The sequence below is a fragment of the Vulpes vulpes genome, chromosome 7 (genome assembly GCF_048418805.1).
Source record: "Vulpes vulpes isolate BD-2025 chromosome 7, VulVul3, whole genome shotgun sequence".
Classification (NCBI taxonomy): Eukaryota; Metazoa; Chordata; class Mammalia; order Carnivora; family Canidae; genus Vulpes; species Vulpes vulpes.
Genome location: NC_132786.1, coordinates 71,913,612 through 71,926,039, shown reverse-complemented (window position 1 = coordinate 71,926,039; position 12,428 = coordinate 71,913,612). Strand labels below are relative to the sequence as shown.

The window sequence follows — 12,428 nt, the reverse complement described above, 5'->3', positions numbered from 1 at the left end:
AGCTACCTGTGTCCTCTCCATCTGGATGTCCCCATAGTGGCTCAAAGTCAACTTGTTTCAATTTCTCTTCTGTTGCAAGCCTGTTCTTTTCCTTCGTATTTCTGTTATTCATGCCCCACTCTTCATAATCACCTAGATTGAAATCCTGGGGTTGTGTGTACCTAGCTAACTAGTTGTGATCACTTTTCTTCCACAAATGCTCCCCACTCTTCTCCACCATGTCTGGAGTCCAGGCCCTGGATTCCGGCAGCAGCCTCCCCACAGGCTTCCCTGCCTGCTGCGGCTCCCGCTTCCTCATCTCCGGGAGGCATCTCCGGACGGCGGGGGATTTTCCTTAGGCACACCTGTGACTCCATTCTCTGCTCAAAGTTTGAGCCTCTCCTATAAAGTCTGCAGCCCTTGGCCCCATACCTCACCTCAGGAGCTGCCTCCCTTCCAGCCTCCTCTTCTCACGCTCCTCCAAACACATCTTGGTTGGATTCTTTACACCTTCCCAGAGACAGCCCTTCCTCTCCTAGTCTTCATGCCTAGATTCCTGCTATTTTCCTCCTCCTACTGAAATCCAATTGCCACCTCTCCCACCTCTCCCATTGCAGCTTCTCACTCAGCAGAGCCTTCTCTTCCTCTGACCTGTAAAGTTCTATTTGCACCACTCCCCACCCCCACCGACTTTTTCAATTGTACGAGCACCATAACATTGAGAGGGAACTGAAAATGGAAAAACAGTCATCCACATTCCCATTTCAACAAGTGAGTTCACATTTGGATATTCTGTTCTAGTTGGCAATCTGCAGGCATATTTTTACATAATTGTAATCACAGTAGACATGTAACTTTTTTTTTTGCTTCTACCCAACATTGCCCCCCTCTATATACATGGTCTTTTTTTAAAGTTGTAGGTTCACAATAAATCAACAGGTATCTCATTTAAGGATACATCTCACAGAGTTGAGGTACTACAACTTATTAAACCATCCTGGCACTAAACATTTGGATGGGTTCTGTTTTTAAGCTGTTAAGGACTAGAAACTATGTGAAGGGGGAAAGGGTGTGTTAAGTCTTCTCTGTATTCCTAGCACCTCGCAAATTACCTCAAACAGTATTTACTGGGTGGATGGATAAATCAATAAACAAATGCACACAATGAACATCTTTAGGCATAACTTATTTTTTCCTGTTGAATGTTTTCCTAGGACATATTTTCCTGGGATCAGTGAGCCAAAGAGGATTAATATCATGGTGGGTGGGCATTGCACATTGTGGCAGATTATATTTTTCAAGAATGGCCACATCAATATATGAACCATCCTAAGTGATACAATGTAGGACCTCTCTCCATTGACAGGGGTGGCGTGGGGGTTTAGGTTCCCTTCCTTCAAAGTCAGTCAGTCTTTGTAGCTGCCTTGATCAATACGATGCAGTGGAAGAAATGGGGAACTTTCCAGCCTAGGTTATAAAAGGCAGTAGGCTTCTGTCCCTATCTCCCCCACTCTTTCTCATGATAGTTGCTCTTGGAATTCAGCCACCATGTTATGATGTGGCCCAGGCCACATGTGGAAGCCCCGTGTGGGCCTTCTGTTCATATTCCATTCGGCTCCCAGGCAACAGTCAGCATCAACCCCTACTAGCCAAGTGAATGAACAAGCCTTGAGATGATTCAGTCTTCCAAGCCCCCCAGGAGAGAGATACTAAGTGATTATTTTTGTTCGGGGATGCTTTGTTACACAGCAGGAGTGACTGAGCACAGCCCCATGTTGTGTTCTGAAAGGGTTGTACCAATTTGTAGTGCCACCCGCAGTGGAGGAGTTTGGCAGTGGAGTGTGGCCAGGGGGCACAGGATCCCACTGCGGGACAGACTGAGGCTAGAGCTTGGTTTCCTCATCAGAGAAAGCACATTTCAAAGCAGCGGCTCAGAAAACACATCATGTGTCCAATTAGACACATACTTAAACCAATCACAGCGTTCCCAGTCCTCACACCTCGCATCTACCCCAATACAGCTCCAGCTTGTTAAATGCCACCAATTTTGCACCCAACTAAGAAACTACTGGCAGGTGTGCATCTAGATGGCCCCCTCCGCAGCCCACCTCCTGGCCGTATACATACTCTTTACCGTTGAATCCATTTCCATAGAGCCCAACAAAGAGGAATGCATGGAAGTGTACAACAGGCCCTCTAGCCTTCCTTTCTACAAGTTAGGTCCTGGCTTCTTTTCTTTTTGGCTACACTTACTGGCCAGAAAGCTCTCTATGGTCTCCAGCATGGAAAACACTTTGAAAATCCCAGTCCGAAACAAGAAAAGGACTGCTTTTCAAGTAGATTCTGTCTACTTAATCTAATTGTTGATCCAGCAAATATTTCCTGAGCATCCCACATGCACCTGCCCTCCAGGACCTGAAGGAAGGCTCAGTCTAAGAGAAGCTCCATCATTTAGAAGAGTTCCTTGTGTCCTTGGCACTGCCCCACTGTCATACCTACCAGGGCAGGGTCAGGAGGGCAAGCTAGCAAGAGCTGCAGATCGCTCACCAACAGAAACTACTGGGGGCAAGTGAGTGGGGAGGAGCTATGTGTGGGGAAACCGAGTTCTGAGGTAGGAAATACTAGCAACTTACTCAGAAATACAGTAGTTTTAATGAGAGATACCTTCTCTGGCTACATGGAAGGAATGTAGTGTCTCACTTAAGAGAATCCATAATTCTAGGATGTGGACTTTAGCCTCAAGTTCTATCCAAGGCACTTGATCTAAGTGAAGTTTAACCACAACTTTAAGGTAGTTAGCTCCAGGAATTTTCAAGATGGCTTAAAAAAGACTTTAAAAAACTCATACAGAACATTTAACTGGAACCATAGCATTGTGCTGAATTTACCTTTAAGAGTAGTTAACTAACTTGAGATGGAAGCCACCTTTTCCAGCTCCCAGGTTTGGGGGCTGACGATCTAAAATCAGACTTGCTTCTGCCAAGTCTCACGTTCCCGAGTTAGGTGGATGGCTGCTCTGCCCCTCAGGCTGTCCAGGGGATGATACCCCTCCTCATTAGGAACACAAGGGGGCCTTTCTATGGAGCTGGAGCTCAGTAAGCTAATGCCTGTAGTCTGGGCCAAAACTATCACAGAGCTGCCTGATTCCAGTCTACACACCATGTGTTTGAAGAATCATGCCTGGCCGCTGCTCCTGAAAAAACAAGTTGTGCCCCCAACAGAGCAGATCACCACCTTCTGACTTTCCTCCTATGGGATGCAGGTCATGAAAGCAGAGTCTGATTCAGGGCTGTTATTTTTTCCTTCTAGTTTAGAAATGGGAAAGGAAGGAGAGTGTTTTCTTGGTAGACCAGAAAGCCCAGCCTTCAAGGGCACAAGGGCAGCACTGTCTATGCTGGGGAATGGCCAAATCTGGGGTGGGGGAAGGAGGGCGGGAGCAGGAAGCAGATCCAGGTAGGTGAGGGGCAGGTCAAGGCTGTGAGGATCTCGTGGTCCATGAATGAGAAAGTTGCTTGACAATGCCAGAAGGGCCATTTCCTACTTTTATACTAATGTGCAATCGTTGAGACTTAAAAAAAAAAAAAAAAGATTTAGAGAGGAGAGTACACACACATGTGCGTGCGAGTGAGTACTAGTGGGGGGGCAGAGAGAATTTCAAGTGGACTCCACAGAGTGAGGAGCCCCACGCAGGACTTAATCTCATCACCCAGAGATCACAACTCAAGCTGAAACCAAGAGTGGGACACCTGACTGCACCACCCAGGTGCCCCTATTTGGAGGCCTTTTAAAGCCATTTTTTTTCCCTTATCCAAAACCACTGTCACTCATTTTTTTTTCCTTTTAGCTTCTCAGTGATCTCTGAATCAGAATCAGTGGAAAAGGTAATTGCCCTGCCCTAGTTAGTGACAGAGCTCAGCCCATTCAAGCTAGTGGCTCCTTCAGCCAGACTGACTTTGGAATATTCATTTTGCTCTGGAGGCATTAAAGGATTTAACTACAGTTTTAAATTTAAATTTAAATTACAGCACCCACAGCAGTGCCTGGGATTGTCCACATGGGGCTCCATGGTGAAATGTCCCTGGGCGGACGGGTTCCTGTGTACACGCCAGCCTGTTCTCTGTACATATTCTGCCGTACTAGATTCTTCTTCTTTTAATTTTTTTATTTATTTATGATAGTCACAGAGAGAGAGAGGCAGAGACATAGGTAGAGGGAGAAGCAGGCTCCATGCACCAGGAGCCCGACATGGGATTCGATCCCGGGTCTCCAGGATCGTGCCCTGGGCCAAAGGCAGGCGCCAAACCCCTGTGCCACCCAGGGATCCCTAGATTCTTCTTCCTAACCATAAGAATCCACAACCTGTTCCCCTGGTCAGTTAAGCTCAGTCTGTGTGGAAATGGAATTCCTGATGACCTTCTAGGGATCCTAATCGATATGTGGTTTGGAACTAATACCTAACAACCCTCTAGACTCAGCAGAAAGCCACTGGCATACCCAGGGAGATGTGGCAATGTCACCAGGGCCCAAGAAGCACCGGTGCTGGTTGTGTAAACTCCTCTCATTTTAAGTGGGAAGCCCCACCCCCCAGATCCTTCTCCAAAGCTTTCTTTAGTCCAGTCTTTTTTTTTTTTTTTTTTTAAGATTTTATTTATTTATTTATTCATGAGAGATACAGAGAGAGATGCAGAGACATAGGTAGGGGGAGAAGCAGGTTCCCTGCTAGGAGCCTGATGTGGGACTGGATTCCGGGACTTCCGAATCACGCCCTGAGCCACCCAGGCATCCCTCGAGCCACCCAGGCACCCCTCGAGCCCAGCCTTCTGTTGCTGCCCAGAGTCAGGGGCAGCTGAGGTTGAAGCCACCTGGGGAATGGGTGGACCCGGAGCCCCTCGCAGTGGGCCCTGTGACATTTGGGACACTGTGCCACTAAGCGCAGCAGCCTTGCCCGAGCTCACTGAGGAAGACCCCCCCAAGAGGGCAGGGAACCAGCTGTCATTTTCCTGACACCCTGCTCAGACTGCCCTGCTGCTATCTAGTCCTGGGGCTTCCTCCTCCTTTCCCAAAAAGTAGTTTTAGCCACCGTCAAGTCCTCCTGATCAGCAGGACAGCTTAGACTAGTAAAAAAGTAAGTTCTTCGGGAGAATGAGAAAAGATAGGAGGCCACATTGTTAGACTAAAAGTCACTCCTGGGTCTGTTGCCATGGCTGCTGAGTGCCAGAAAAGGGGCACGGATCCAATCACCCTGGGGGAGAAATGACTGCCAGCTGGAGTGGTCAGGACTGGCTCCAAAAAATAGCAGGTTTAATCAGAGTGAAGTCTCAGGGCAGGGGCAGACTGTAGAGGGGGAGGGGGCTCCCCGGAGAGCGCTCAGGATAAGCAGGAGGAAGCATGCAGAGGCCAGCAAAAGCAGCCTGCTCGGGCTGGTGCCAAGGATCTGGGAGGATGAGGCTAGCCTGGGGCCAGATTGTGGGGGGTTTTAAATGTCAGGCTAAGGAATTGATCAGGGGAATGAAATGATCAAACAGGTGTTTTAGGAAGATGAATTTGAAGAGAATGTGCAGGATGAATGGGAAAGTCTGGAAGCACGGCAACGATTAGGAAGCTGTGAGATTAATCAGGCTGTTGTAGTAGTCCTGTGTGAGTTGATAAGGGTGTAAATGAGCACAGAGGCAGCACAAACAGAAAGGGACAGCTGCAAGGGACATTGTTAAGGAAGAATGGATGAGGTTTGCAGCCTGATTGGATTGGGGACCCAGGGAGCTCAAGGAATCAAAGATGATACCAGAGTTTGAAGCAGGCAACTGGCAGTACAATGAACTGAAAAAGAGAGGTTAGAGGAGCGAGCTGGTTTCAGCAGATGTGAATTCAGTTCCAGCCACAGAGAGTCTGCAGGACATCCAAGTGGAAATGTCTGACAGGTCAAAGGAGATAATGCTACCAGAGTTCAGGCGAGGCGTTATGGTGGCTGATGGATTTGGGCATCAAATGCATGCACAGAGGTGTTAAATGAAGTTGTAGAGCGAATGAGATCTCTAAGGAAAAGCAGAGACAGTGAAACAGAGGACCAAGACTGACCTTTGAGGAATGCCCACAATTAAAGGATTTATATTCCAAAGTTGAGTTTAGAAGTGCCACTCATATGCTGCACATCTTCACCATTGAAATATCAGTGTAAAGTGTTCCCATATATCAGCAGTTTGAGGAAGCCGAGCAATATAGTATTTTTATGTCTCAGCGGAAACTAAATTATAAACACCTCGATATGCTCCTAAAACAAATTTGGCTGAAGAAAAGGCTGATATTCATAGAGGAAAGAAAAGATAAATGATACAGTGAACATAATCTAAAAGACTGGTGGATTTGATCCCACAAGAATGAGTCAAGCGACGAAAAAAAAAACTTGTGAAAAATATCCTATAAATAACATTTAATTAGAGAAAAGTAGGTATTTACTCATTTTAACACAAAGACCAAAAAAAAAAAATTCCCATATATGCAGTGCACTGTCTTACTGAAGTGGGAATTCTAACTAATTCATCAAAGTATTTTGAATAGGGACACTTGGGTGGCTAGTGGTTGAGCATCTGCCTTTGGCCGGGACATGATCCTGGAGTCCCAGGACTGAGTCCTGCATGGACTCAATAATTTTCCCTGCATGGAGCCTGCTTCTCACTCTGCCTGTGTCTCTGCCTCTCTCTCTCTCTCTCTCTGTTGCTCATGAAAAAATAAAATCTTCTTTTTTTTTAAAAAAAAGTATTTTGAATAAAGACTAACACTAATGTATAAGTTGGCTCAAACATTTGTGAAGACTAGTCAATAGAGGAAAGCTACCCAGATCATAGTAACCACACTAGACTCAGTATGCAAACAAAACAGCTTTTTTTTTTAGTGTGGATCTCTAGGCTTTTCACATGTAGATTTCCCATATATGGTATCTTCTTGACAGTCACTTACAAAATAAAAATATTGTAGCTTTGAATTTTTGGACTAAAAGCTGTCTTGTCCTATAAAGAAAAAACCTTTTTGTCTTTTGTGTTATTTAAAATTTTCTTCTCAAAAAAAAAAAAATAAATAAATAAAAAAATAAAATTTTCTTCTCATTCCTTTTAATAAAGAATATGCAACCAAATAGTTTAACAGCATAACAATTGTTACTACATGACACCTTCAATAACTTTTGAAATAGATTTTAACATATTCTTATATTTAACATGTTTAATTGATATTTTCTTCTAAAATATCATAGCAAACATTTAACACACACGAAAACTAGTTAAAAGAAACTTCCTTTCCTTTGGATGTAAGACTTAAAAAACAGGAACTGTTTGAAGAACAGAATCTACAAATGATTAAAAATAGGCTGCATATACAGGACCAACAGGCAGTTACTCAGAAGATGCTGGTTTTAGTTGTTTTCAGGTTTACATAATGTGATAGAAACAGTCTCTAATATGTCAAACCAGAAAACAAATGCAATTGCTAACCAGCTTTAGAGATACTATATTGAGATATATAAGAAAATACTCAAGCAAAACTTACAAACTTAGTCACTTCTTACTCTCCAGATATTCTGAACACATCTAAAAAATTTAAACAGATATTGTACGATCTTAGAGAACTCTTAAAATAATACAATAATATGGAACAGTCAAACTGAGTTATTAAAACCAAAGCAGCCATTTCTCGATGTCTTCAGCCTTTTAACCTAAGGCCCCAATAGTTTAACTCTATCAGTTACATTCAAGAGTTGACTTTTTTAAAATGCTGTCAAACCTCTTTCAGTAATACTTAAAAATACATAAGGACTAATGCGTTACTTAGAAGTTTACCTCCTTTCTTTAAATATGGGCCTTGGGCTGACTAGTACAACAGTGGTTAAGTACAGAGATAAAACAGCTGAATTAGCAATTTCCTCTTTTCTTTTTAAGTGTTTACACCAAAGAGTGCAACCAAAAAAACAATTTCTGCAGGGAAAAATCAGTTGGATGGTTCTCATTTGTAGGTTACAATGAAAAAAGGACTCAAATTTCTCAATGCAGGGAAATTGCACTGATTTGGACCAACAAATATCTGAAGGGTTGCAGTTTTATAGGCAACTGAAAAATCTACAAGGTAATAAAAAAAAGTAAAAGTAGTGTCTTGTGGTGTAGAAGATACAGGACATACTTTTACAAGGAAGTTTCTGAATAGCTAATTTTTCGTTAAATCTAAAGAGTCTGTAACACACATATGTATCTTATTTCAAAAAAGCCAGTGACTCAGAGATGGTTAGATTCAACTTCTTCTGGTTCAGTCAAATAAAAGTCCAAATGTTTGGAATTACATGACCCACTACTCGCCAAAAATCCACAAAATATTCACACCAGACAGACCAAGATTAACTCTCCTATAAAGAGAGAGAGAAAGAGAGGGAAAAAAAAAAAAGAAAAAGGTTTTAATGGAACTGATTGCCAAGCATTTAAGGTCTTTTTTCAAATAATGAAAACAAGAGTCTTGACAAGGAACACATTATTTAATCTATGACATTTAATGCTAGTCTGTAATGAGTTATGCTACCTATGGTATATCAGGTGAACCCTAGTAAATAAATAGTAAATGCTTTCTTAACTGTGCTTAAAACCCAAATTTAGAACAAATGGACTAACTGGATATGAAAAATTAATTTTTCAGTGGATCTCAATTACTAATACACCAGATAGAGTTAACTCAGTAATTTTAGCAAGATTAAAGTAAAAGTATCAATTAAAATTTTAAAATAGAGGATATAAGGATGCTAGGCCTCTAATTAGAGAATGTTATCTATTCAACTGGAATTAGGAATTTACTACTCTGGATGCTTTGGTGAATTTGTATGTGGGGATTACTGACACAGTGCAAACTAAACCCTACTGTATGTAACAAAAAGAAAGATTTACTTTTACTCCAGACTACTATATCATGTTCAAAGTACAAAGGGAAGAGAGCACTATAAGCTAAATTACTCATCTAACAAAGTAAGAAATGAATCTCCAATGTCTCTACCTGAAGAATCAAAAGAGCTACATGCCTCTTACATGGAACAGTACTAGAAGCCTCTTATATGAGCAGTACTAGAAGACAAGTCTAAGTGAGTTGCAAGTGGTTGCCTTCATTGGGCTTGCAGAACATTGGATTTGCTTACTTCTGTCATGAATGTACAGCACTACAGAACTTTTAAAATTATAAGTAGTTGTCAATTTTGATAAAAAACTTAAAATATTATCTATCTATCACAAAAAGGCCTTTCAAAAAAAGGTAATATCTATATTAACTATTTTTTCCCATTTCTTCAAGGAACTTCTTCACCCAAACTGCATATGATTGGGGTACCTGGCTGGCTCAATCGGTGGAATGTGTGACTCTTGATCTCAGGGTTGAGTTTGAGCCCCACATTGGGTGTAGAGAGTACTTTAAAAATAGAATAAAGTCTTAAAAAAAAAAAAAAAAAAAACAACCTGCAAATGTTAAATCTCAATTTGATAGAAATCTTGTTTAAATTTTGGCTTCTTTGTGTATGAGGCTAAGCATTTTTTTGTGTTTATCAACCATTTACACAATACTCTTCTGTGAAAGTCTTTCAGTCTATGACCATTTTTTAATATTTTCTTTTCTAATGAATTTATATATGCTCTTTATATATGATGGATATTAGCTTGGATTTGCTGTATGTGTTGCAACTATAATACTGTATCTCAGTCTGTCATTTACCTTTAAGTTTTATTTATGGTTTATTTGCTGAACAGAACACTTCAATTATTGTGCAGTCAATTCTGTCTAGATTTTCCCCCCCTTTTGGAAGTAAAACATTCATCTCATTCCAGTAACTGCACAAATATCTGGCATTGAATTGATAATGTATTTGGAACAATCTGCTACTTTATGGGCACGATTCCAAATGGACTATATTTGAGCCACTTGCTTATTTCCTTTAAGTTACAGGATAGTTTTTAACCATTTGATTGTTTTAGAATGTATTACAAAGATTAATCGATCATATTTAAAAAGTTAATTTCAAAGCTTTTTTCCCCTTGGTTCAGGAAAAAAATCTCAAATAAATAAAACATATTAGTTTTAGTTTAAAATGTTTCTTTACCACATGTAAGTTGCTCATTAAGAGAAGATAAGTACTTCAAAAACTGTATTAGTTCTTTTGGCCTCCGAGTAAGTTACTATCTCAGTAACTTTTTAAAAAAAGATTTGAGGGATCCCTGGGTGGCACAGCGGTTTAGCGCCTGCCTTTGCCCCAGGGCGCAATCCTGGAGACCCGGGATCGAATCCCACGTCGGGCTCCCGGTGCATGGAGCCTGCTTCTCCCTCTGCCTATGTCTCTGCCTCTCTCTCTCTCTCTCTGTGTGACTATCATAAATAAATTAAAATTAAAAAAAAAAAAAAGATTTGAGAGAGAGAGTGAGTGAGCAGGGAGGGGTGCACAGGGAAAGAATCTTTGATCAGACTCCCCGTTGAGCACAGAGCCCTATGAGATGTGGGGCACGATCCTACACCCATGAGATCATGAACTGGGCAGAAACCAAGAGTCAGACACTTAACTTACTGAGCCACCGAGGAGTCCCCCCATTAAGCACTTTTATCTTATTCTATTTTAAGTAAACTCTATGCCCAACATGGGGCTTGAACTCAGAACCCTGAGATCAAGAGTTGCACACTCTACTGACTGAGCCAACCAGGCAACCCCCCCCACCCAACAAAGTACTTTTGAAGTTTTTCCACTTTTATGCAAATGACAAACTGTATATGGCACTCAACACAAACTTTGTGCTATCATAAATCATTTATGCATCAAAATGTCAATTTGGATCTACAGGAAAAGAGAAAATTCAATTAAAACCCAACATTTGTTGCTAATTTAAAATATTTCTAAATTAATTCTTCACTTCAAAATAGCCTTTCAGAAAACAGGTGAAGAATAAAATTATAAAACAATATATATATATTTTATAAAACAATATATTTATTCCATATTTCAAATACTTATGTATGCACATATTTATAACTGAATACAGATGGAAAGTTTAGGAAAAAGAAAATCTGTATTTGCTAAATGGAAGAATGTCTAAGACCTATTGTGAGGTTAAAGAGCAGGGCACAGGGATGCCTGGGTGGCTCAGTCAGTTAAGTGTCTTTGGCCAGGTCATGATTCCAGGGTTCTGGGATTGAGCCCCATGTCTGGCTCCCTGCTCAGCAGAGTTTGCTTTTCCCTCTGCCCACCTCCCTGCTCTCTTTCTCACATGCTCTCTGTCAAATAAATAAAATCATTTAAAAAATTAAGTTAAATTAATTGAACTCTAATAAAAAAAAAAAATATATATATATATATAAAAGAAATTAAGTTAAATTAAAACAAACAAAAAGCAGGGCACAGAGTATTATGTTTAGGCATAATACATTTAAAAAATATTTTATTTATAAAAGAAATAAAAAATAAAAATATTTTATTTATTTATTTGTCAGCGAGTGAGAGAGTGAGAGCACAAGCAGGGGAAGAGGCAGGCAGAGGAAGAAACAGGCTCCCCACTGCACAGGGAGCCAGATGTGGGACTCAATCCCATGGCCCTAAGATCATGACTTGAGCTGAAGGCAGATGCTTAACTGACTGAGCCACCCAGGCATCCTCACAATACACTTTTTAAACAAAATGAAAAATAAAAACCAAAATCGACTTATTCCCAGAAAGTAGCATATAAACATACAACTGCTAACATTGGGTACTTATAGGGAGTGGTATTGAGAGGCTGACCAGAGGAGAATTCTCAATTTTTAACTTATATACTGCTATATCATTTAAGTATTGGTATACTGAGCATGCATTAATTTTGTAATTAAAAAAATAAGGAAAAAACCAGGTTAGTTTAGATGTTTCACAGAAGTGAGTCTCCTACTTAATATTTCTTACATTAAAAAATATATGAGGGATCCCTGGGTGGCGCAGCGGTTTAGTGCCTGCCTTTGGCCCAGAGCGCGATCCTGGAGACCCAGGATCGAGTCCCACATCGGGCTCCCGGTGCATGGAGCCTGCTTATCCCTCTGCCTGTGTCTCTGCCTCTCTCTCTGTGTGTGTGTGTGTGTGTGTGTGTGTGTGTGTGTGTGTGTGTGACTATCATAAATAAATTTAAAAATATATATATATATGATAAAAGAAGCTAAAAGATGTTATATTTGTTTATAAATGACTGCTTATGTCTTTCAAAAATCTTTGCATCTAATATGTTTAAGGACAGGAACTTGGCTTTCTCTAGAGCAATGCTGTCCAATAAACTTATATGATGTCAGCCACAAACGCAAGCCACATACATAACCTAAGAACTGGAGTAGAACCCAGATGTTTTCCACTCCATGCCTTTCCCCTCACATTTTCTTAACCTCAGGTTTTTAGACTCCCAGAGTTTGCATTACCAGGTTTCCCCAGCTTGAAC

At 41.0% G+C, this 12,428-nt stretch overlaps 1 protein-coding gene across 4 annotated transcripts in view; it reads right to left on the bottom strand.

The window, feature by feature from the left end:
* Nucleotides 1–7,068: 7,068 nt before the first annotated feature.
* The window catches only part of TMEM209 (transmembrane protein 209), a 29,960-nt gene continuing 24,600 nt past the window's right edge, over nucleotides 7,069–12,428 (bottom strand). For all 4 annotated transcript variants that reach the window (XM_026010829.2, XM_026010830.2, XM_072764068.1 and 1 more), the window contains exon 15: nucleotides 7,069–8,365. In XM_026010829.2, coding sequence (XP_025866614.1) covers nucleotides 8,311–8,365 — 55 coding nt within the window. In that variant the 3' untranslated portion in view covers nucleotides 7,069–8,310. The remainder of the gene's footprint in view (nucleotides 8,366–12,428) is intronic.